This window comes from Piliocolobus tephrosceles, chromosome 5 (assembly GCF_002776525.5).
Source record: "Piliocolobus tephrosceles isolate RC106 chromosome 5, ASM277652v3, whole genome shotgun sequence".
Lineage (NCBI taxonomy): Eukaryota > Metazoa > Chordata > Mammalia > Primates > Cercopithecidae > Piliocolobus > Piliocolobus tephrosceles.
In genome coordinates this window covers 21,220,550-21,246,285 of record NC_045438.1, presented here as the reverse complement: position 1 = coordinate 21,246,285, position 25,736 = coordinate 21,220,550, and the positions used below count along the sequence as shown (strand labels likewise).

At 43.7% G+C, this 25,736-nt stretch overlaps 1 protein-coding gene and 1 long non-coding RNA gene across 2 annotated transcripts in view; one reads left to right on the top strand and one right to left on the bottom strand.

Moving 5' to 3' along the window:
- Positions 1-13,646, bottom strand: part of LOC111530911 — a 27,121-nt gene extending 13,475 nt beyond the window's left edge. Inside the window, exons 1-2 of the long non-coding RNA XR_002728048.3 lie at positions 13,236-13,646; positions 10,616-10,786 (exon numbers count right to left, since the gene is read on the bottom strand). This is a non-coding gene — a long non-coding RNA (uncharacterized LOC111530911). The remainder of the gene's footprint in view (positions 1-10,615; positions 10,787-13,235) is intronic.
- Positions 13,647-13,658: 12 nt separating this feature from the next.
- PDCD2 (programmed cell death 2) lies at positions 13,659-22,951 on the top strand. The gene is made up of 6 exons (XM_023198149.1): positions 13,659-14,037; positions 14,575-14,817; positions 15,129-15,260; positions 18,202-18,305; positions 19,345-19,458; positions 20,589-22,951. The coding sequence occupies exons 1-6, from the start codon at positions 13,755-13,757 to the stop codon at positions 20,745-20,747; spliced, it is 1,035 nt and encodes a 344-aa protein (XP_023053917.1). The 5' UTR covers positions 13,659-13,754; the 3' UTR covers positions 20,748-22,951.
- Positions 22,952-25,736: the final 2,785 nt, after the last annotated feature.

Below are 25,736 nucleotides of genomic sequence, written 5' to 3'. Positions count from 1 at the left end.
CACCAAGCTGTTTGTTCTCCCCCAGGCCTAGAGAGGGAGCAATTCACGCGCTCAACTTGCTCACCAAGCTGTTTGTTCTCCCCCAGGCCTAGAGATGGGTCCAGCATCTCACAGCCATCCACAGGGATGGCTTCTGAGCCCCTTCTCAAAAACCCAAAGTTGCAAGCACAGTAAAGGGAGACCTCTTGCATGTATGGAATTATAATAGTGCAGAATAGTAAGCCTGTTTTGGGCTCACACTGTGGGCCTGAGCTGCTGGCAGATTCAGCCTTCCTCCAGCTAAACCACAAGCCCTAATCTCTGAGTAGAAGCCACTGCTTTCCTAGGCCTGTCCCTTTACTGCTGGCAGGTGGTTGTTTTCAGGGCATTTTTTAAAAATGAAAGAATCTTTTCATAATTCCATGAGCCAAAAGCTGTGTTGAGTGTGACCAGAGCCCACAGCTCTGGGTGGAGATAAAGAGTGATAGGTTCTGCCCCCACCCCCTAAGCCACACAATTCAACAGGCCTCTGCTAGGTGATGTCCACACCAGGGTCCAGGGTGGGTGGGGTGGGTCATCAGCAGTACTCTGACCTCAACTGCAGAAAGCCTACTGCAGGGCTGCTGAAGGAAGTGGATGAGGTGGCCAGGCCTGCAGTCCTGGGCCTGTGCTCCCTGCATGTATTAGTCTGTTTTCATGCTGCTGATAAAGACATACCTGAGACTGGGAAGAAAAAGAGGTTTCATGGGACTTACATTTCCACATGGCTGGGGAGGCCTCAGAATCATGGTAGGAGTTGAAAGGCACTTCCTACATGGTGGTGGCAAGAGAAAATGAGGAAGATACAAAAGCAGAAACCCCTGATAAAACCATCAGATCTTGTGAGACTCATTCACTATAATGAGAACATAGTGGGGGAAACCTCCCCCATGATTCAAATTATCTCCTACCAGATGTCTCCCACAACATGTGGAAAGTCTGGGAGTATAATGTAAGATCAGATTTGGGTGGGGACACAGAGCCCAACCATATTATTTTACCCATGGCCCCTCCAAATCTCATGTCCTCACATTTCAAAACCAATCACGCCTTCCCAACAGTCCCCCAAAGTCTTAACTCATTTCAGCATTAACCCAAAAGTCCACAGTCTAAAGTCTCATCTGAGACAATGCAAGTCCCTAAGCCTGTAAAATCAAAAGCAAGCTAGTCACTTCCTAGATACAATGGGGGTACAGGTATTGGGTAAATACAGCCGTTCCAAATGGGAGAAACTGGCCAAAACAAAGGGGTTACATGGCCCATGTAAGTCTGAAATCCAGTGGGGCAGTCAAATATTAAGGCTCCAAAATGATCTCCTTTGACTCCAGGTCTCACATCCAGGTCATGCTGATGCAACAGATGGGTTCCCATGGTCTTGGGCAGCTCTGCCCTGTGGTTTTGCAGGGTACAGCCTCCCTCTCAGCTGCTTTCACAGGCTGGCACTGAGGGTCTGTAGCTTTTCCAGGTAAACAGTGCAAGCTGTTGGTGGATCCACCATTCTGGGGTCTGGAGGACTTTGGCCCTCTTCTCACAGCTCCACTAAGCAGTGCCCCAGTAGGGACTCTGGGAGCTCCAACCCCACATTTCCCTGCAGCACTGCCCTAGCAGAGGTTCTCCACGAACATCCCGCCCCTGCGCCAAACTTCTGACTGGACATTCAGGCATTTCTATACATCTTCTGAAATCTAGGCAGAGATTCCCAAACCCCAAGTCTTGACTTCTGTGTATTTGCTGGCTCAACACCACATGGAAGCTGGCAAGGCTTGGGGCTTGCACCCTCTAAAGCCACGGCCTGAGCTGTACATTGGTCCCTTTCAGCCATGGCTGGAGCAGCTGGGATGCAGGGTACCAAGTCACTAGGCTGCACACAGCTTGGGGACCCTGGGCCAGGCCAACAAAACCATTTTCTCTTAGGCCTCTGGGCCTACGATGGGAGGGGCTGCCGTGAAGATCTCTGACATTCCCTGGAGACATTTTTCTATTGTCTTGGGGATTAACATTGGGCTCCTCATTACTCAAGCAAATTTCTGCAGCTGGCAAGAATTTCTCCTCAGAAATTGGGTTTTTATTTTCTATCACATTGTTAGGCTGCGAATTTTCCAAACTTTAATGCTCTGCTTCCTTTATAAAACTGAATGCCTTTAATGGAACCCAAGTCACCTCTTAAACACTTTGCTGCTTAGAAATTTCTTCCGCCAGATACCCTAAATAATTTCTCTCAAGTTCCAAGCTCCACAAATCTCTAGGGCAGGGGGAAAATGCTGCCAGTCTCTTTGCTAAAACATAACAAGAGTCACCTTTGCTACAGTTTCCAACAAGTTCCTCATCTCCATCTGAGACCATCTCTGTCTGGACCTTATTGTCCATATCACTATCAGACTTTTGGTCAAAGTCATTCAAAATGTCTCTAGGAAGTTCCAAACTTCCCCACATTTTACTGTCTTCTTCTGAGCCCTCCAAACTTCCAATATCTGCCTGTTACCCAGTTCTAATGTCGCTTCCACAATTTCAGGTATCTTTTCAGTAACGCCCCACTCTACTGGTACCTATTTACTGTATTAGTTCCTTTTCACACTGTTGATAAAGACATACCCCAGACTGGGAAGAAAAAGTTTAATTGGACTTACAGCTCCACATGGCTGGGGAGCCTCAGAATCACGGTGGGAGGTGAAAGGCACTTCTTACATGGTGGCTGCAAGAGAGAATAAGGAAGATGCAAAAGTGGGAAACCCCTGATAAAACCATCAGATCTCATGAGGCTCATTCACTACCACGAGAACAGTGTGGGGGAACCACCCCCATGATTCAAATTCTCTCCCACCGGGTCCCTCCCACAATTCCTCCATAAATGCAGGAATTATGAAAGTACAATTCAAGAAGAGATTTGGGTGAGGACACAGCCAAACCATATCACTGCACCTGCCCCATCTCCACCAGACAGACCTGACACAGGACCAAACACACCCACACCAGCATTCATGGGCAGGATCAGAGGCTCAGGCTGCTGAGGAGAGGGTCTAGGATGCATGAGGGCATTTAGGAAGCAGCTCATCCCTGAGTGGGGTCCTTCCTACAACCCATGGGGCCATATCCCTGGGGAACTGCTACCAGCTCGCAGTGCAGGACAGGTGAGTGTGGGCTCACAGGTAAACCCTTCTGAGGGGCAGACCTCCTTGCACACAGGGACCTGGGGCTGCTCATATCCTGAGGAGTGGAGTGGAGCCTCCTCAACAGTGAGACCCTCAAGGGACAGACCTCCACACATGCAGGGACCCCAGCTGCTCACCTCCTGAGGAGTGGAGTGGGGCTACATCAACATACCATTTATCTCAATCATATCTCTCTGATGTCTGCTGCTCCTGTCCATGCAGACACACAGTGTCACCTTCCAGGTAAACTATCCCACCTCTGGCAAAGGAGCATATTCATGCAAAGTTTTTAAACAAAACAAACCCACCTGAGGTGGTACAGGATTTAACACTCAGCACCAATCACTCGTGTGCCACTGCATAGCCAGTTGACTGGCACCAGTGGGCTTCACACAGGACCTCATGCATATGCGTACCATCTGTCTTGTCTCAGAAGCTAAGGCAAAAAGAGAGATCTGACATCACAGAACTAACTGATTTGTAATCCAGCTTTTGACAAGCATACTGATGTGATAAGACAGAAAGTAAATGCACCTATTCAGCAGGCGGGCTTTTAGGAGGAGCAGAGAAATTCCCACAGTGCTCTGACAGCCCTCGAGACAAAGGCTTCACAAACACCCTCCCGTGAGTGCAGAAGGGATGAGCTGCCGGCCAGGCAAGTCAGGCACACCTCCCAGGCTGAAGATGGAGTGCAAGCTCTTGGCTCTGCTGGTATCCACAGCTCACCACGAGTGAAGCTGCTGTGAGGTCTTCATTCCACACATGAAGCTCAGGCACTTTTTCCAAGAAAGATTGTCCAACTTTCATTGTACACAAAAAGCCCCAGCACAGAGATGTCCTGGGACATCTGGCACAGTGCCAGGCCTGTTCTCATCTCAGGTCCCAGCTTCTCCCACAACATCCAGCCCACCAGCAGGGCCCCAGAGATTGGTCAGCTGGTATGAACTCAAGGAAAGCCAGGAAATGCATAAGAGCAGCCAATCAAACCACAGAATTAGAAGAAGCGCTGTGAAAGTCCTTCACACATCAGCAGCAGGGACCCTAAATTTTGTAAGATAAAGGATCTTTTCCAATTTTGATTAATCAACAAATAGCTAATAAGCTGTGGTTGAAGGCCTCCAGGATGTACAACTGCCTCACCCCAAATCCAGATAGGGGTCACAGTCTCTGTGTACACTGGAACCAGGAACAATCCCGGTGCTGAGTCGTAGGTAAGATCAATGACGGAGATCACCTCCATAGGGCAGATTTGCAACACTGAAAGCCAGTGTTAGTGGGGCATGGTGGGGTGCACCTGTAGTCCCGGCTACTCAGGAGGCTGAGACAGGACACACATAAGCTGCGGTTCACTTACACAATGGAATACTAAGCTTCCATCAAAAATAAGGTCTACTGATACATACAACACAGGATCACTCGAGCCCAGGTGGTTGAGGCTGCCATGAGCCATGATTGCATCTCTGCACTCCAGCCTGGGCAACAGAACAAGACCCCATTTCATAAATAAAGCCATCATCCTAAGTGGCTTAAAGGTCATGAGCATGAGTTTCCGTGTGAGTAGTCAAAACAGCAAGCGTATTATGTGCTGAATGTGGCCATCAGAGAACATGGGTTAGAACATCTGCTGGGAACAGCCCCCACCTCCATCAGCAGGACACACATAAGCTGTGGTTCACTTACACAATGGAATACTAAGCCTCCATCAAAAATGAGGTCTACAGATACATACAACACAGATGGATCGTGAAGACATGACATTGAACTAGAGAAGAGAGAAAGTGCTCAGCCTAATAATAAACTGGTCTTTGGCAAGAGACCCTGATAGTGGTTACCTTGGGAGTAGGTACTCACTAGAAAAGGGCATAAAGGAATCTTCCTGGATGCTACAATGATCCACATCTTGATCACCAAGCTGTACACTTAAGATGAGTGTACTTCACTGTAATACACACATTCACTGAACACAGCAGACACTATCATTGGGCTAAGGGGATCTGGGACAGCTTCCTGAACAGGCAGTGAATTGAGCCCTGAGGCAGGGATGCAGAGCTGAACTTCCACTGGCAAGAGTAGGAAAGGTTCAGCTTGCTGGGAGGTCACAGAACGGGCGGGGGGGAGCGGGGGGGAGGGAGGTGACAGACACCTGCAAATAGAACTTTCCTCATTAAAGTGGTATGTTGGATACTGTGATTTTCCCCTGATATCCATTTCTCCCCTTTTTAAAAATTGACTATCTCCATCTTCCTCAATTTTAGCAAGGTCTATCCCACAGCCTCCCTTGCAGCTGTTACCAGCTGCTTGCAGATGTTACCACCAAAGCAAGCTCTGGCCAATGAACCTAAGTGGAAATGATGATCTACCCATTATCCACCACCCCACCTTGCCCACTGCCTGTTGGCCTAGGATTAGCAAGCAGTGGAATGCTTGGCCCTGGGTGGGAAGCTGTGGGTTAGGGATGGCAGAGTGGTCCTGTCAGCCCTGGAGCATTCTTTCAGCCTGGACAGTGAGTGTCTTTGGAGCTTTCAGCTGCTTCATTTTAGTTGTGCTGTATCCAAAACTGTAGTAACTGAAACCAAGTGTGTTCTCAATTTCCCCATGGATATGACTCTGGAAGGAAAAGATTTAAGGAGAACAGATGGGACATTGTAGAACCTACAATGTGCAGGGCAGCAAAGTCTGTAATGACTCAAGTTCTAAATAGCACAGCTATCTGGTGGTAACAAGGTGGGATTTGTATTAAGACTGCATTTATGCAGCAAGCATAAATGTAACCATATGATTTGGTTGATCATGTAAATGGGGGTCCGGTATCCCCATGAGCCATCTTGTGCCTAAGTAGCAGGCCCTAATATTGTCTGATTCTCTCAGAGGGCCATTTATCATTTTTTCAATTTCTTACAGCTATGCTTCTCTTTTCATGGGAAGCACAGACAGGGAAGCCCAGGAGTTCACCTGTTTTTATGAGCAGTAGGAAGAAAGATGGTTTAATAGTGCCAATAACACAATTACCTGCCTACTGGTCAGGTAATTTGGCGCAAGCTCTATGCCTACATATCCAGTATAATCCAGTGGGGGGTGTCCAGTCCTGGTTGGACTCCGGGTGGGTCCACATGGTTTGCAACTTTGGTAATTTACTAAATGGATTTCTGTGTGATTTGAACTCCATCAAGTGACTGTTTTTGTGGTACCATTATACAGTTTCTGTCTCAGACAACTAAGTTGTCCTATGAGGTGAGTGAATTCTTTTCCTTCTCTAGCTATGCAATATTGTCCAATAATTGAGGCTTTTAGGACCTAGAAATTATCAGGGTGATTGAGTTGGGAATTCATCAGGAACTGGGTCTGTAGTTACTAATTCTCGGGCTTCCCATGGACATTGATCTCCCATTACATTTCCTCCACATACATAACATGAAGTGACATTGAGATTCTGGGCTACATGCTCAGCTAATTGTAAAAACAAATTTCTTGTTTTTCTTGGAATTTCTACTGGCACATTTAGTTCATCCTAGAAAGTTTGAAACACTGGTTCAGGAGAGCGTTTGTAAACTTCTCCTTGAACCAAGATATTTACTCAAGGATCCAGTCCAGCCCCGTCAATTCCTAAGGTCACACACTCCTCTTTTTTCCAGTGAGGATCAAGGGGATTGGTTATTACTAGCTCTAAGGGGTTACATTGTCTCTTAGTACAGGAAGGGCCATTTTTTCCTTTCTGAAGGTGGACTGGATCCTTTTCCTTTTTTTTTTTTTTTTTTTTTAAATCTAAGTGGCCTAAATGACACAAGACCAACATTTACATTTATTTCCACAGTCTTAATTTATGACAGAAGTACTTATTTTCTGTCATATAGCCTCTTTTCTAATTAAGAGAACCACACCTTATTCCTAACATAATACTATTATATTAGGAATAATGACAGCACAGGCATCAAATTTTAACGTGACTTGTTTGGACACCCCCTTTCCTTCTGTTTTGGCTAACACTTTACTTGTATCGTTTATGAGCCCCCGCCAGTCCTCAGTCCTTAATCTTATTTTTTAAAATGTGGTCATGGAAGGCTCAGATGGAGAATAACACGCATCAGGTTGGTCATTTCCTGGGCTACATACCTTGTATAGAATAACATTATACAAACAAGTTCTTTTTAAAGAGTTCCAGTACACTTATAATAACCATAAAACAACAGGACTGTAGCAACCTCTTGTCCTACTTCAGTGACTTGATGTATATACTGGGAACAGTCCTCAGTCTGGGAAGGTTAGTTGAAGTCCTTACTGTAAAAGTCCAAATTTTAAGGAAAATGAGTCCTGCAATGAGTTTCCTTATGCTTCGGCCGTGCGTGGACCAATCAGCTTCCGAGTGTGACTGGAGTAGGGCTTGTTGTCAAAGCTGCTCCCGTCCACATACCGCTCAGTCTACTGATGTTTAAGGATGGTCTTGGAGGTTGGGCCTGCTAGAAAAAACTGAGTCCAACACCTCTACACAGTTATGTTTAACTGGGCTCTCAGATACCAGGAGCAAGGTGGTGGGGTTTAGGGTGTTGCAAACTTCAATGGCTATGTGGGGATTTTCACATAGCAAGCTTTGGTACTTGGTTAATCTAGTATTTGTTAACCAATGATGTCTTTTGGTAGTCATTAAGTTACCACAGCACAGGGGACCTTTCTATTCAGGTTTTGCCTAAGGGTTACTTTATCTGCTTCTTGTGCTAACAGGGCTGTTGCTGCTAGGGCCCTGAGACCTGGGGGCCAGGCTTTGGAAATCCTGTTCAGTTGTTTTGAGAGATAGGCCCCCACAGTCTGGGTTAAAACTCCAACTGCCATTTTTTCTCTTTCTGACACATAGAGTGTAAAGAGTTCTGTCAGGTCAGGTAGCCTAAAGGCTGGGACTGACATGAGTTTTTCTTTTAACTCATGAAAAGCTCGTTGCTGTTGGTTGTAATAGATGTAGTTTATGTAATCTACATTTTTATTAACTGTCACCTACTAAAATATCCTGCAGCTATTTGATTTCAAGCTTTAAATTGATCTGGTATTCTTCATGGGACTTCATTTGTGTCTAAATAGACATGAGAGTCAAAAGCCCCATAAGGGACTTCTCTCGCTTTACAAAGTCTTATTTTGTTTCCTTCTGGTTGATGAAATGCCAGGGTGAAAGGGATAGCCAATTGGACTAAAGTGCAAGCACCACTCCAGTTATTCGGCAGAGTGCCCAGTAAAGGTCCACCACAATATCACCACACATCTGCTTGGGGATGAACAAGGGCTGACTGATTGATAAGCTCTTGAAAATTCTTAAGCTCACTGCATCCTTTCAGGTCTCCAAGGAACACTAAGTTTTCTCCCTGTTGTGAGAGACATGAAGTGAACTTAGTTTTGGGAGATGGAAGCTGGATGGCCCTCAGGGGCTGACTCGCAGGGTGTTGGACTTTGGGATATAGCAGAGAGAGCTTGGCATGACTTATTACCCCAGGCTGTAGAATCCTTGAAAAGAGCTACCATGCAGCCCACACCTGGTCAACTGGAGGGCCACCTTAGTGGAAAGGGGACAATCTGGGCCTCTGGCCTGCCACGTGCACAAGCGTAACAATTGCTTTTGTTTAACGTGCAGATGGAATATTTGATCTATTTTAACCAGGCATTTGCATCTTGGTATCCTGTCTTAATTGCTAAAGTTTGTTTTAAGTCTTTAACTTCTATGATCCTCTAGTAAAATGAATGTATGGTTTTAGGAAATCACAAAAACCGGTTGGGGAAGTCCATCCTTGCTCTTTAGTGGTCCACAGAACGTTGGACCAACTGTGGCATGAAAGCTCTACATCGGGGGGCAACACTCCTGGTTGGCACAGGGGTCTTTATTGAAATCTCCCTGGATTAAATGGTCCTAGTTTACTAATGCCCAGTCTGAGTCAGGAGGGACAGAAGTACATTTCTGAAGTAGAAAGCTGTCTTTGACTTGGCAAATCCTCACAGGGTATAACAAAGCAAGAATTAAATGCAAGAGTTTGAGGTGAAATTGACTTGGTTATGTTAATAACTAGATGGTCAGCAATAGAACGAGGAAAGAAAAAAGAGTAACAGAATAGATGAAAAGAGTTAAATTTTTCTTAGCTTTAATTTGGTAGAGTTTTCCGCTGGGACTATGGCCCATGACTCTGGAGGTGATGGCGCTTTCTTGACTAGGGTGTGATGAGTCCGTCCTTTTTTTTCTTTCGTTAGGATACTTCTGAACTGGTGACGTGTGCTCACAATGAGGTTTCCTCTAAGAGTTTTTTTGTTTTGTTTTTTTACTTTTTTTTGGTAGCAAAGCAGTTGCTGCTACAGATTGAATGTATTTGGGCCATCCGTGGGTTACTGGGTTAAGGATTTTTGATAGGAAGGCCTCAGTGCTTTCAGGATAAGTCCTTGTTTACACTGACAACAAAGTGGTACTGGAGTGTTATAAGGTTACAGAGAATACCTTCAATGATCAATTATAGGTTTTAAATTTACCTTGGCTTTTAAAGGAATAGGGTACACTTTCTTTTTAACTACTTGTATATCTCTCTCTTTGACTTTCCTTTTGCCTCTATCTGTTCTCTCTGCCTCTTTCTTTCTCTCTCTCTCTCTCCTTGACTCCCTCTTTGTCTGTCTCTTCCTTTCTGTCTCTTCCTCTCTCTCTTTGCCTCTTTTCCTCTCTGTCTCTTTGCTTTCTCTCTCCCTCTGCTAGTCTTTCCTTGCCTCTGCCAGCCACTTATGCTGCTGTTCTCTCAACCACTGTGTGTTGGGGGCAGGGGATCTAAAACCAGCTGTAACCGAGTGTCTATGTACAGGAACTGCTCTGGGTTTCCTGGCTTACAGGTTACCTTGTGCCATACCTTTGAAACAAAGGACCTCTCCAGGCTTCCTTCTAATGGTCAATCTATTTCTTATGCTGGCCAGTCCATCTTACACAAAGTTTTAAGTTTTCCTAGAGTCATAGTACTCCATAGTCTCCTTTAAATTCTTTCTTGAAATTTTTCAATATAGTTCCTAGTAGGGTGGGCTTATTTGTGCCTGACCTATGCTTCTTTGAGACAAAACACCATGCTCACACCACACGCACACCACAAAACAAAGAATGGGTAAAAAGGGCACACATACACTTTTGCAGTTTGTGCCAAACTAAAATCAAAACCAAAATCAGAGTATCCAGAAATCCAAGCCAGGTCAAAACCAAAACCAAAGTATCAAGCAATCAAAGTCAAGTCAAAAACAAAAACCAAAGTGCCGGTACAGGCACATGAAGGGTGATCAGGCCATGCTTCCACTCAAATAGAGTGGGCAAGTTCCCAAGATCAATCCTGTCAAGCAATTCAAACCAAGTCAAAACCAAAACTAAAACCAAAGTGCCAATAAAGGCACACCATGGGTGATCAGGCCATGCTTCCACTCAAACGGAGGGGGCAAGTTTCAAAGACTAGTCTTACCAAGTTTTAGATGTCCAGCCTCCAAGTGCCTGTTCCTTCCCGGTGTTCAGCTCCCGCATTGATTCTCCATGGGGGCCTGCCACACACTGCTCTGGCGAGGTGTCCCACCGGGGCAAATGCCTACTTGGGAGCGCTCTCAGGATCCACATTGCTCGGGCTGGTCGGAGTCCCCTGCAGGGACATTCCACAACGAGTTGCAGACAAAACTCCTCAGACACCGAGTTAAAGAAGGAAGGGGTTTATTTGGCTGGGCGCATTGGCAAGACTCCTGTCTCAACAGCCGAGCTCCCCAAGTGAGCAATTCCTGTCCCTCTTAAGGGCTCACGACTCTAAGGGGGTGCACATGACAGGGTCGTGATCGAATGAGCAAGCAGGGGATACGTGACTGGGGGCTGCACACATCGGTAATTAGATTGGAGCAAAATAGGATAGGAATTTTCACAGTGCTTTTCCATACAATGTCTGTAATCTATAGATAACATAACTGATTAGGTCAGGGGTCGATCTTTGACTACCAGGCCCAGTGTATGGTGCCAGGCTGTCTGCTTGTGGATTTCATTTCTGCCTTTTAGCTTCTACTTTTTCTTTCTTTGGAGGCAGAAACTGGGCATAAGACAGTATGAGAGGTGGTCTCCTCCCTTAAAAGGGTAAAGTCAAGCTGGGAACTATGTCAGACAAACCTGCCTCCCATTCTATTCCTAAATAAGATATAGCTACCAAGATAAGAGGCTACATACCTCCCTTAAAATTTGCATACAAGGAAATTCCTTGTGGAAAAAGGACGGACAGAACTCAAAAGTTATCCCTCTAAGGTGCACCTGAGACAAATGCATATCTGATTGCTTCCCCTCCCCTACTGTTTATGTAAAAATGATGATTCACTGAGCCAGACTAAATTGCGTATTCAGTGGAAGGCTGATCAAGGACTCAAAAGAATGCAATCTTCTGTCTCTTATCTACTCATGACCTGGAAGCCCTTGCTTCAAGTCCCGCTTTATCTGACTAAAGTACATATTACACATACTGATTCATGTCTCATGTCTCCCTAACATGTACAAAAGCAAACTGTACCCTGACCACCTAGGGCACATGTTGTCAGGGCCTTCTGAGGCTGCCATGGGCGCATCCTTAACCTTGGTGAAATAAACTTTCTAAACTGATGGATGCCGGATGCAGTGGCTCATGCCTATAATCCCAGCACTTTGGGAAGCCGAGGCGGGCAGATCACCTGAGGTCAGGAATTCGAGACAAGCCTGGCCAACATGGCGAAACCCTGTCTCTACCAAAGACACAAAAATTAGCTGGGTGTGGTGGCACATACCTATAATTCCAGCTGCTCAGGAGGCTGAGGCAAGAGGATCGCTTGCCCGGGAGGCAGAGGTTGCAGCCACTGCACTCCAGCTTGGGTGACAGAGCAGGATACCATCTCAAAAAAGAAAAAAAAAATTGATGGAGAGTTGAGATAACTCTTGGTTTACAATGTAAATGTTTATTTAAAAACAGACATTATTTTATGTACCATTACAAATATACTGCTACTCAACTGCTCGGGAGGCTGAGGCAGGAGAATGCTTGAACCAGGGAGGCAGAGGTTGCAGTGAGCCGAGATCGCGCCATTGCTCTCCAGCCTGGGTGACAGAGCGAGACTCCATCTCAAATAAAACAAAAAGAAAACAAATACACTGCCAATTAAACTGTGATTTTGTCAAAAATAACTGTTGTTGATGACTTTACTTCCATTAAAGCCACTGTAGTAGCCAGTGGAAAGCTTCCTTTTTGTCCTCTGAAGGTTCACTGAAAAGTCAACTGACAAAAGGCAAATTAATTGGAGAAAGGGCATACAAATTTATTAACATGCACATGGGGGAGAACTAGAGTGATTTTGCTGAAGCCCCAAATGGGGTTCAGAAGCTTACATACCATCTTGAGGTTACAGAATGGGGGTTTGGATTGTGGCATAACAGGTTATGGAAGTTGGAGACCTGGTTGACAACCACGGTCTTGTTATGTAAATGAGACTTCACAGGTAGAAGTCCTCAGAGAGAACAGCTGGTACATGTTTCTTTCAGACCTCTGCAAACCAACAGTAAAATTCGAAACCCTCCAACCTACTGATGGACCCTCTGCTTGCCCAAGGGCATTCTTAAGTTAACCTGAAAAACCAGTTCAGGCAATGACGGGTGGGGGTTGGCCATGCCTCATAATACACGCCTCCCTTGGAATTCAGGCACAGCAAGCCAGCATTAAGGTTAAAACAGAGACCTTAAGACTGACAGAAAAGGCCGGGCGCGGTGGCTCAAGCCTATAATCCCAGCACTTTGGGAGGCCGAGACGGGCGGATCACGAGGTCAGGAGATCAAGATCATCCTAGCGAACACGGTGAAACCCCGTCTCTACTAAAAAATACAAAAAACTAGCCGGGTGAGGTGGCGGGCACCTGTAGTCCCAGCCACTCGGGAGGCTGAGGCAGGAGAATGGCTGAACCTGGGAGGCGGAGCTTGCAGTGAGCTGAGATCCGGCCACTGCACTCCAGCCTGGGGGACAGAGCGAGACTCCGTCTCAAAAAAAAAAAAAAAAAAGACTGACAGAAAAGACTCTTGTGCAGAGGCTTCTTCATTACCTTCAGGGCACACAGGATTCTCGCTTTCCACCGTACGGTCCTCACTTTACCTGTTCAACCTTCATTTATCTTTCACTGCCTACTCCTGGGTAACACTTGGCCAGCGCACAGGTTTCCCACATCCTGAGGACACCAGCAGGCAAGGTTTGAGTGAGGGCTCTGCCTCGCTGGCGGTCACCCGCAGCCCCACAGCACCACATGAGCAGAGGTGAGGGGAGCGCCGTCACCAGCTGCGACTCTCGCAAAGACCAGAACCATCCCTGCGCACCCAGAGGAACCAGGTAAGCGGCTGGGAAGCAGAGGCGCCAGGGGCGGGGCCAACGCTGGGAGGTTTCCTCTATCCCGCTCCCTCGCTTGGGTCCTGCGGCCCCTCTCGTCAGAAGCGTTCCTGCCTCCTGCCCTCCGGAAAGTGCCCGCCTCTTGCCTTCCGGCCCGACGCCCGACTTCCGCCTTCCGGCCCTGCTGTGGGCTGCGCCCCACGCCACGCCAGCCCGCCCCTCACGCCAGCCCGCGCCCCCTATGGCTGCCGCCCGGGCTGGACCTGTGGAGCTGGGCTTCGCCGAGTCGGCGCCGGCGTGGCGACTGCGCAGCGAGCAGTTCCCCAGCAAGGTGGGCGGGCGGCCGGCATGGCTGGGCGCCGCCGGGCTGCCCGGGCCCCCGGCCCTGGCCTGCACGCTGTGCGGCCGCCCGCTCTCCTTCCTGCTGCAGGTGTACGCGCCGCTGCCCGGCCGCGCGGACGCCTTCCACCGCGGCATCTTCCTCTTCTGCTGCCGCGAGCCGCCGTGCTGTGCCGGCCTGCGAGGTGAGCCGCCAGACGGGGTCGTGACGGGGCCATGCCTCCCATGCGTGCGCGTTAATTCCGGGAGCCAGGAGGGAGACGGCGGAAAGCACCGCTGTCCCCCCATCCTCGAGCTCCCTCCCCGCGCTACCCCAGGAGCACCTTCTCCCGGGCCCTTCCAGGATGTCCTCATTTTTACTACACAAGCTTCTAACTGGCCACGCGCATCGGTATCCCCCAGCTTTTAATCAGTGGGTGCTAGGTATGGTGCTATTCAGATAATAGAAATTGTCTTGGAAAGATGGGTCCCAGTAGCTTTTTCGTATTTTCGGCAGTCGTTCTTAACGATCAGTCTTACTAATTTGATTAACTCAAACCAGCTCCAGGAGGCAACTCAATTGCGTGCACCAGACGAAATCTACTTTCGGGATTTTAAAAGCTTATTCCTGAAAGCAAAAACTTTCATTTTTTAAAAAAGTATTTTCAGTTTTATGTGTAGAGGATGAAATGTTTGAATTGCTGTTTTGTTTGAAGATATAACTTTTCTCTGCATTCTCTCAGTTTTTAGGAATCAGCTACCCAGGAAAAACGATTTTTACTCATATGAGCCACCTTCTGAGAATCCTCCCCCAGAAACAGGAGAATCAGTGTGTCTGCAGCTTAAGTCTGGTGCTCATCTCTGCAGGGTTTGTGGCTGTTTAGGCCCCAAAACGTGCTCCAGATGCCACAAAGCATATTACTGCAGCAAGGAGCATCAGACCCTAGACTGGAGATTGGGACATAAGCAGACTTGTGCACAACCAGGTGAGTAACCTTTTTTTTAAAATCTTAGTTCAGTTTCATCGCCTTTGTCAACCCAGATATTTCCAGGATAACTTTAAAGTTAAAATTAGGGAAGGTATAGTACTTCGAAATTTTTCATACCTGGAACACCTTTGTAAAAAAGAGGCTGTGAAGTCTGAATCACTGAGTAATGTCACCATATAGGCATTTAATTTATGACCCTTTATCTAAAATGCCAGAACTATAGGGAATATAGTACTTTAGAGACAGCCAATTATTAGACTGTCTTCAAAATTAAATGATTACTAATAGTGCTGTCCTTTTCGTTTCAGATCATTTCGACCATATAATTCCAGACCACAACTTCCTTTTTCCAGAATTTGAAATTTTAATAGAAACAGAAGAGGAGATTATGCCTGAGGTTGTGGAAAAGGAAGATTACTCAGAGATTACAGGGAGCATGGGTAAGCAGTTTGAGGACTTCATCCATTAAGTGGTTAAACATAATGCTTGGAAGAAAGCTCAGTGTGTCTAGAAGAGAGGTACCTCAGGTGAAAATATACTTCCTGGACTGTATTTTCTGATACCTATGAGGTGTGTTCTGCTCCCTGTAAAGACAAGGGTGGGTATCCAGATGGTCCCATGAATAGGGCTGCACAAGACGCTGGAGGCTTGGTAAGTTCCTCTGGGTCCCAGATCTGTTTCTCAGGTTGGGATAGTGTGAGTGCCTAGCACAGTATCGGGCATGCAGAAGAGCCCCTTCAAAGTTTCTCTTTCATCTGGCCAGTTTTAGATACACAATTTTGTCAGTTTACTTACAGTGCATACTCTTGGGTAGTACTTGTGCTGACCAAGTATCTTAGAGGTTTATTTTATTATAGTAGCCAACATTTATCCAGCATTTTACCTTACATACTGTTTGTGCATGAGCTCATGGAAATCCTGACAGCAGATCAGTAAGTCAGAAACTGCCCCATTTTGAAGGTGAGGAAATTGAGGTTCTGGGTATAACTTGCTTTGGTCACATCATGTTAAATTTTACAATTTGAGCCTTGAGCCATACACAAAACCATCACAAAATTAGATTTATAGACTCAAAATGAAAACATTAGCTTACTGGTTTGTAGTTAATACCAGTCCTACATTCCAAAACATGTTTGAGTCTTACTCTGTGCCTGACCTTGTGCTTGATAATAGGGATATAATGGGAAGCAACACTCCAGTGGTCAGATGCTCACAGTCTCATGGAGGAGCCCAAATAATACTGGGGGAAGATACATTCCATGTAATGACTGATAAGAGTATAATACAGGTGCCATCGGAACACATGTGACATCACTGAAGACTGCCTGGAAGGGACCATACGTGTGTTCATACCTGTACGATAAAAATGATCATGAAAATGCTTACCTTTAGGAGAAGGGAGAGCCTAGAGTAGGAGGATCAAGGATGAAAGCTGGACTTCAAATATGCCTTATTAGTATAAATGTGACTGTGGAACTGTGTATTTTAAGATTATGAAGTAAGGTAAGTTAAAAAGCAGTCCCTAATCATCAAAAGTAAAAAACTCTTGATGTAGTCATATAACCACACTAAGAACTCTTCTAGGTGACTTCAACACATAGGATAGTACATCTCTAGTGGAATATACCTTGAGAATGAAAAGAACATAACAGTGTTAGTATTTTCAATAAACATGTTATTAATAAACTGTTGCTGTTATTTTGAGATGGTTGTGTGTATATTGAGGGGATAAAGGAAATGAGTAATTATGTTGGTGTTACTGAAAACTGAGGCGTTGGGCGTAGGAGGAAGATAATGTCGATTGTGTCTACGTACCATTCTCTCTAAAAGGAACTCCAGGCTCTTTGGAGAGGTGGTTGATTCCAGAACTGGGTCAGGAAATGTTCATATAATGTGGGAACATGGTCATATCAAAGATTAAGGATGTCAGGAAGGATTACTAGGGCCATGTCAGAACTCAAGCAACATGAAAAGGCTCTTGCTGGCAAAAGATGGACAGTTTGAACATCTGCAAGGACACTAACTGCATCAGATATGTTTAATGGGTTCAAAATGATACTTTAAAAAAACTCAGTAATCATCTTTGTAGGATACCTAGGAACAGACTTATTTTCAAATTGGTAAATAAAAGGAAAGAGTTTGACTTCTAGGGGTACATAATTATGAATAAAGTGGTATGTGTGGGATTTACTTCAGAGTATTGAAGCTGGAAGTGGCAGAGAAAGGAAACACTGGACTTGATAAGTGTTGAAGCTGATTAATGGTACATGACGGTTCATTATAGTATTTCCACTTTTGTGTATGTTCAAAATGTTCCAAAATGAAAGGAGAATTAAAAAGAAAAATGCTTCCTGGAGGTAGCTGTGTTTTACCTGAGACTTGAATTTGAGTTCCCAGATGAAACAGTTTGGCAGGAGGCAGTAGGGCCTGAGGGAACAGCGTTTACAGTGTCCTAACGGTTACACTGAAACTTTCCTCGTATAATTGGTGGAACATCAATCTGAAGGCATCCTACACTTCCTCCATCCTCCTCATGGTGCAAGTGAACACCATCAGTGTCTTTCCAGTTTCATCAAAGCAGTTACTTTAGCTTCTCTGACTCAAGGTATATCAGTTCTATTTTAATGTACATTACAAAGACTAATGGTTATACTTAGAGACATGGGTCTGTTGGGGACAGCAGTGGCTCAGGGTGGCTGTAATCCCAGGAAGAAATGTGGAGAAGGAAATGAACATTTGTATTTATTTATTTTTTTTGAGACAGAGTCTCACTCTGTCGCCCAGGCTGGAGTGCAGTGGCACCATCTCAGTTCACTGCAACCTCTGCCTCCTGGGTTCCAGCGACTCTCCTGCCTCAGCCTCCCGAGTAGCTGGGATTACAGGCACCTACCACCACGCCTGGCTAATTTTTATATTTTTAGTAGAGATGGGGGGTTTCACCATGTTGACCAGGCTGGTCTTGAACTCCTGACCTCAGGTGATGTGCCCGCCTCAGCCTCCCAAAGTACTGGGATTACAGGCATGAGCCACTGCGCCAGGCCAGAAATGGGCTGGAAATGAACATTTGATGGCTGAGTGAGTGAGCCTACCAGCTGAGGATACTAATGATAAGAAGGGCTCACATTTGTTGGGTGTCCTGTGATGTGCTGGGCAGTCCTAAGCCCTTGACCGTTCTGTTATTTTGAAGCTTTAAGGAAATGCACTAAATGGAAGCCCATATAATAGAGCTGCATGGAGTACCTGGAAATTCAGAGGGTCCAACTTGAATGAGCGAATAAATACAGAAAGCTCTCTGACTAAAAGGGGGTCCCCTCTCCAGGCGTGAATTGACAAGTTGTGGGGATTACTCCTATTTTCATAATAGTTATGTTGATTTTTCAGGTGAAGCACTTGAGGAAGAACTGGATTCCATGGCAAAACATGAATCCGGGGAAGATACAATTTTTCAGAAGTTTAAAACTCAGATAGCCCTTGAACCAGAACAGGTAAAGTGGAACTCACAGCTCCTCACTGTGTTCTCTTCAGGCCATGTTTTATGAGTATAATCTGTGAGAAGAAATAACTTCATAGTAACACTAGTCTGTTCCTTAGGAGCCTATAAAAGCAGGCTTTTGTTATCTTGTTAGAGGAGTTCCTCACACAAATGGGCCATGTACAAAGGTGTTTTGCAGTGCTGATCCATTTAATAGTTACTAAAAGACTAAAGGTTATACTGTTTATCATACAGGGTTCCTTTTCTAAAGAAAGCGTCAGGGATGGGAGATGAATGAGATGTTGCCTGAGGTACATGAGGTTTAGGCACAAATGGTTCCCCCTAAAAAGAAAAAAAAGGTTATTTTTGCCCATTTCCAACAGGTACCTTTGGCTTGTAAAACAAACATGGCATGTTGACATTTTCTCCTTAACCTCCTCTACCATAAACGTAAATCACGAAAGAAAAACCCATAAACCAGTCACTGGTTCAAATAAATACCCAGGGGTTTATAGGAAGAATAGATCTAGGTCTTAAACACTAAGGCAGTTTTTAGCAATGCATATGCTTTTAGACAAAATACAGAAAACTACTCAGTTGCTGTAGGAAGCTTATTACAGTGAAATTTACTCATGTTTGTAGTAGTTTTCAAAACACTATGTTTCACTTCGTATTTGTCCCTCCTAAAATTTTTTAACTATGAAGGCAGACACAGACTCTGGGCAGAACTCTGCAATCAGAGCAGAAGCTTATTCTTAGTCCCTTCACAATATATTCATAGGACTAACATTCCAACATTAGTAGTAAAAGCATCATCTAGGAAATATATTTTGATGCCCTCTGAGTCAGATAAGCTGAAATAGTCACTTTGAGGTATTGAGAAGGCATTAATGGCACACTGGCACAGCCAGGTCTGATGGGGGAACTGTGACATGCCTTTTGGGTCAGTGCTACATCAAGAGTAGGAACATTCATGGAGTAGATAGCATGTTACCATTGGAAACTTTTAGGTAAGGTATTGATTATTTCAACATGATCCTCATTGATTTTAGATTCTTAGATATGGCAGAGGTATTGCCCCCATCTGGATTTCTGGTGAAAATATTCCTCAAGAAAAGGATATTCCAGATTGCCCCTGTGGTGCCAAGAGAATACTGGAATTCCAGGTATGACCTAAATAAGGACGATTTTAGTGTGTAATCACCATGATTTTTTTAAACATTAAAAACTTCGCCAAGGTAATTTGTGCACATGGGTCAACATGGCCGTAACGGAAGGGTGGCCTATGATGAGAACCGTCAGTTTCCTGCCTCACCTTGGGGCTAGTTCCCTGGAAGGAACTATCTTGTCTTTTTCTATTTCCTAGTTTTCAGACACTGTCTGTTGACTGACTTCTGTGAAGATGAGTATATCTACACTGCTCTCCACCTCCAGTGTGGTTATGTCATTATTGTTAGTGCCTCTGTTAACTTGAATTATTTTAAATAATTTATACCTTCCTTTCTTGTTCCATTAATTGAAGTCTTTGACTCCATACTTTATGAGAGGAGTCTTTACTATTTAATCTTGGTTTGTGGATTTGTTAGAACAAATGGATATAAGCATTAAAGATAAATGTGCCCCCCCTGCCCAAAAGAATTTGTTAGCATCAAAATACCAAAATCCATTTTGGGTGGAAATGCTCTTGAGCTATGGATCCACTAACCTTCCCAAAGTCATCACTAATATTGGTTTGTTTCTTTGGGTAAAAAAGCAATTATGAGGACCATAACCAAAACTCTGCTTGGTTCTTACTGCCAGAGCTCTCAGTGTCCAAAATGAGGTGAAGGATGGTGGCTATTCTGCCTATTCACTCTTTCAGTTAGACTACTTCTAAGATTCTTCTCTGGTCTCTATACCTACATTGACAGATGTCCTTTTTGTATTCATGACTAGTAATTAGTGTTTCTTGAGTCAAGAGTAACAATATCTGCAAAGATGCAAAGTAAAAGTTGCCTAATTAGAAGCCTCAGCCCTTTTGAGTGGCATATTAGTAATGAAAATATTCATTAACAGCCACTTGTGAACTTCTTTCTCAAATGGAAAACACCAAACAGAAGGTGAGAGGGGCTTTGAAGTCATAAGGGAAGTTTTAGATTGTTAAAACATGTTAATTGTATAATGTCTATAATCCTGCTTTGTAGTATGAGGATTGAAAGACCAAGATTCCTGTAATCATCCTGGCTGAGAAGGTCTCTTAAAAGTAGTGCTCCCTGCTGTGAAGCGGCTTTCTAACTGTGTGTTACCCTCTTCTCAGGTCATGCCTCAGCTCCTAAACTACCTGAAGGCTGACAGACTGGGCAAGAGCATTGACTGGGGTATCCTGGCTGTCTTCACCTGTGCTGAGAGCTGCAGCTTGGGTACTGGCTATACAGAAGAATTTGTGTGGAAGCAGGATGTAACAGATACACTGTAAAGGCATCTTAAAGCCTTGAAAAATGTTAATACTCTTTTATACCTTGCAATTCCATTTCTGGGATTTTATCCTAAGGAAATACTTATACCAAAAATAAAGGTGCAGAGATGTTGAGAGATTGCTTACACAGTGTCTACATATTAGTGAAACAAAAGTGTCCACTGAGAGGGAATTAAATAAATTTTGGTACATCCACCGTGGAAGGCTACACAGTCTTAATTATAACACCTACATTGACAACCGAGATACCATTATAGGTGGTATTCATGGTTTGATCCTATTCTTGTAAAAATATTTGTATGTATGCACAGAAATCTGCAAAGATGTACACTTAGTTACCAACGAATAGTGGGACTAACTAAAATGATCTTTTTACTTATATGTGCATTTCTTTTTCTAATAAAAATGGGTTATGTCCCTAATGAAGTCAAACCATCTCACTCTGAGAGCATTTCCCACCCTGAGAGCATTTCCCACCCTAAGTTTTTTAAAACACAAAGGAAAATACTTAGGTAAAACTCCAACAAACTTGTCTGATCATTAGCTGATTATCACAGGCTCTAGTATGTACTGGAAGCCCAGAACATTAGAAAAATACCAAACCTCAGGTTGGTGAGTATGAGAAACAGAAAACCCAGTAATTCTGAAGCAGCAGTATCACAGTTGGCAGGATCAAGAACAGTGGCTTTGTGATCACAGGCCTGGAACTGGAAGAGGCTCTACCTTCAGAACCGATCTTCGTCAGCCAGTGGCCCTGCTTACAGATGAGACACTGAAAGGCAAAAGGCGATGGTCTTCCCTGTCCATGTCAGCATTGTACACATGTTCCCTGTCGCATTTACAAGGCTTATGGAATGTAAGCCAGGATAAGGGTCTGGCCTAGGAGGCAGCAGCCTGAAGAAAGGAAGGCCCTGAAGTCAGTTTTCAAAGGCCTGACCCTTGGCCTATTATGTTTCTGATACATTTGTTTAAGCAAGTGGCTCTGAAGACTAAGGTTCTTTCCATCCCCTAGTAGCTCACACTTGACAATTCCCAGTTCTCTCAGCACCAGTGATGCCTGCCCTGAAGACAGTGCTGTTGATCAGTGCCTGAATACTGACGGCTAATTCTGATCAATTTCTCAGGCTTATTTCCTTAATCTACATTGGCTCACATTGTCCCCTAACACATCCCGGTTAACTGAAATGCATTGCCACCATAAATCCTCACGTTTTCATAGGTAACGTCACTTGCTAATATAATTGTCTATTTGGCTATTTTATTTGTAATTTAGAAATTTCTGTCCTAGTAGTCCATATTATATAAGTATGTATATGCAATTTGTACTAACTGTGTGTGTAAGATGCAGTTATACATAGCACCATATGGAAAACTGCAGTATGGAGTTTCTCCCATGGGGAGGTTTGACACTAGGCTACTTAAGAGTTAGAGGGTACTAGTTTCGAACCTGGGATGGCTAAATCAGTGAGAACCACCTATAACCATGGTGTCAGCCTGTGGCTACTGGAGTAAGTTGTCATCAACTAGTGATGAGTTGGTCACAACACTTAGTAGGAAGCACAGTGGCGTAAGGAAACCTGGACTAGTGGGGCCTTCATATCTAAAATTATGTATTATTCTGCTTAGGCAGAATGTGTTAGTACGTTATGAATGCTAAGGGCTTTTAAAGCAAACATGTTATGGTCTTTCTGTGGTAAAAACTGTTACTTGATATGGACATTCTTGCGGGTATTTTGGCGTACCCAGCCAAGCTGTCATTGGTGTTTATTCCAGTCAACCTCCGGAGATGATCCTAAAAGTTTACAGGGCCTTTCCGTTTGGAACAGGTATATCAAGAGGGAGACAAACTGGTCCAACAGCACCGACTTGGCATCTGTGTTAAAAAATAGCAACTATATTAAAAATAAACAGTACAATATAAAAAATTTAAATTAAAAAATGCATTAAGCAAGTTGCCTTTAGAAATGTGAAGACATTTTAAAACACTACTAGGTAATGAGAAGTCTCACCTACATAATCATGGCTCCACAGACAGTGCTGTCCATGCATCCACCATTTCTCAATACCTACAAAGTTTTAAGATCTGCTTGGTTCAGATACTGTCCAGCCACAGCAGCTCTCCTCTGCTGTAGAGAGCAGCATATTCAGCTTTGCCTTTTTATTTCAGATACTGAATATCCTTTGACAGTTTCAGATAGTACAGCCAAAAAAAAAAAAGTTTTAAGTGTTTTTGGCAATCATATTGGTGATAGTATTTTTGTTACTCTTAAGAATGTTATGGTGGAGGTGGGAGGATGATTTGAGCCTAGGAGTTCAAGACCAGCTTGGGCAACAGTTGAGTGACTTTGTCTCTACAAAAAGTTAACTGGGTGTGTTGATGTGCACCTGTAGTCCTAGCTACTCGGGAGGCTGAGGTGGATCACTTGAGCCCAGGAGTTTGACTGCAGCAAGTCATGATTGTGCCACTGCACTCCAGCCTGGGCAACAGAGTGAGATCGTGTCTCAAAAAAAATTGCACATATAACAGATAAAGTAATGATAAAGTAAATACGTAAAGTAAATGAGTAATTATGGGACATTCTAATTCATCATCCCCTGTGTCTTTTAAGAAATAAAATTCTCATTGTAGAAGAAAGAGTATATATAATATAGAATTGGTTAAATAAAAACCCTGTGAGCTTTGAATTGGACATATTAATATGAACTCATTTTATCTTGAAAACTTAAAAAGGAAAAGAAGCAAGTATTTATCCTGCTATATGGAGTATAATCCTTTTATAAAAGTATTCATGTTAATAAATGAAAAAGAAATGACTAAAATGTCATTTTGCAACGCGCTAATGAATTAATAGATCTAGGAATTACACGGCAGCTTCCAATTTGCAGGAAATACAGAGAACAGGGAAACTACACCATGAATTTCCACCTAGCAAACCCCAGACTATGAGAAGCTCTAAACACTAAATGGCCTGTAAATTGGAAAGAAAAGAAATGGACAAGGAACTTCAATTATCTTTAAATGCGTGAGAGTCAGGATAATAGTTCCTGCTTGAGGGAAGCCAGGAGTGTGTGTCTGGATAGGACCATAAGGAGGGGCTTCTAGGACAGGCAGCAAAATTATGTTTCTTGACCTGGTTGGTGGCTGCAAGGGTATCTGCCTTTGAATAATACATTATGCTATACATTTGTTAGGTTTCCTGTATATGTAGTTATCTGAAGCTTTACGTTTAACTGGAATAACCACCAGTTATTGGCTGACACCATGGTTATAGATGGTTCTCATTGATTTAGCCATCCCAGGTTCGAAACTAGTACCCTCTAACTCTTAAGTAGCCTAGTGTCAAACCTCCCCATGGGAGAAACTCCATACTGCAGTTTTCCATATGGTGCTATGTATAACTGCATCTTACACACACAGTTAGTACAAATTGCATATACATACTTATATGTATATATACATATAAGTTACGTTTAACTGGAATAACCACCAGTTAAAGGTACCAAAACAAACTGATTTGTTTAGGAAAAAAAAAACGGTGGGGGAGGCAAGGGTACATGACAGCCATTACGTTGTCTTCCTGAATCCCTTTAGAATAGGGTAGATGTTTTCAAATGTTTCCAAGATGTTTCCAAATTTCAAAGATAATTTTTTTTTAAGTTATATACATCAAAGTCCTAGGCACTGATAGGAAAAATATTGGAAAGGGAAACATAAAATTACTATTTACAAATGATTACATGCCTAGAACTTTCAATGCAATCAACTAAATCAGCAGTAATAGGAGTTCAGTAAACTTGGAATAAGAAAAATATTATCAACAATACATTTTGACAAAAATTTATCAACAATAAATTTTAAAGTGTTAGGAAAAACTTCCAGTAATAAAACAACAGAAATGGTAATATCTTAAGGAAGTAATACTTATGAAATATAAAAGTCCTGTGTGAAAAAAATTGTAAAACTTCACTGAGGAACATAAGACCTAGACACATGAAGGGATACTTCTTTCTTAGATAGGAGATAGTATTGGAATGATGTCTTTCCAATTAATCCATACATTATTGGCATCACTGATGATTGGGAAACACAAGAAAAGGGCATTTCATACGCCGTTCTCTTTGGACTGCAATCTGGTATCAACTGATTAAAACTTGGAATGTATAGTCTTTAGTTCCTCTTCCAGGGAAGTTTACTACATGAATACCTGCACTCATCCAAAAAATACACATACAAGGATGTTCCTGCAGCACTGTTTATGATATTGAAAAACTGGAGGGCATGTAAATGACCGTAATTACAGGAATAGCTCAGTAAGTGAAGGTACCTAACAAGAGTATCCTAGATTCCCAATCATGGAAATAGGTTTATGATATATTTACTGAAAAAAGGGAAAGCTATACAATTGAATGTATTCTATCATTTTTTTCCAAAAATGGGATCAAATGCCATGCCCAGAGGATAGAACGGGCTTAGGAGATACCACTTAGAAGAGACCACTAATCTGGTCATTATCTTGGGGAAAGAGGCAGAAGAGAAAGGAAGGAATGACCTCCCCTTTCTGATTTTATTCCTCTGAGTCACCTGAAGATGTACTTTTACAATTAAAAAAAAAAAACCACCCTAACAATGAAACCTAAGAACCCACAAATGTCCACCTGATATTCCATGAGAAAAAAACTGCAAAACAAGCAAAAAAAAGCTACTGCAGAGAGTTAGCAGCCTGTGGAGAGGGCATCAGCTTCTACACCTGAAGGACTCACTAATTTTTACCACTTACTAGCTGTGTAACCTCAGCCAAGTCCCTCAGCGGGGGCCATTATCTCCTCACCTCCAACAGAGGAACAAAACCTGACTGCAGCTCTCTGAGGATTCCAGGCACTGTATGGGAAGTACCTAGAAAACAGGAGTTGCTTAATGTATGGAAGGTAATAAATACACGTTTCCTGAGCAACTGTGAGTTCTGATCATTAATCTGCTTTCATTGAAGC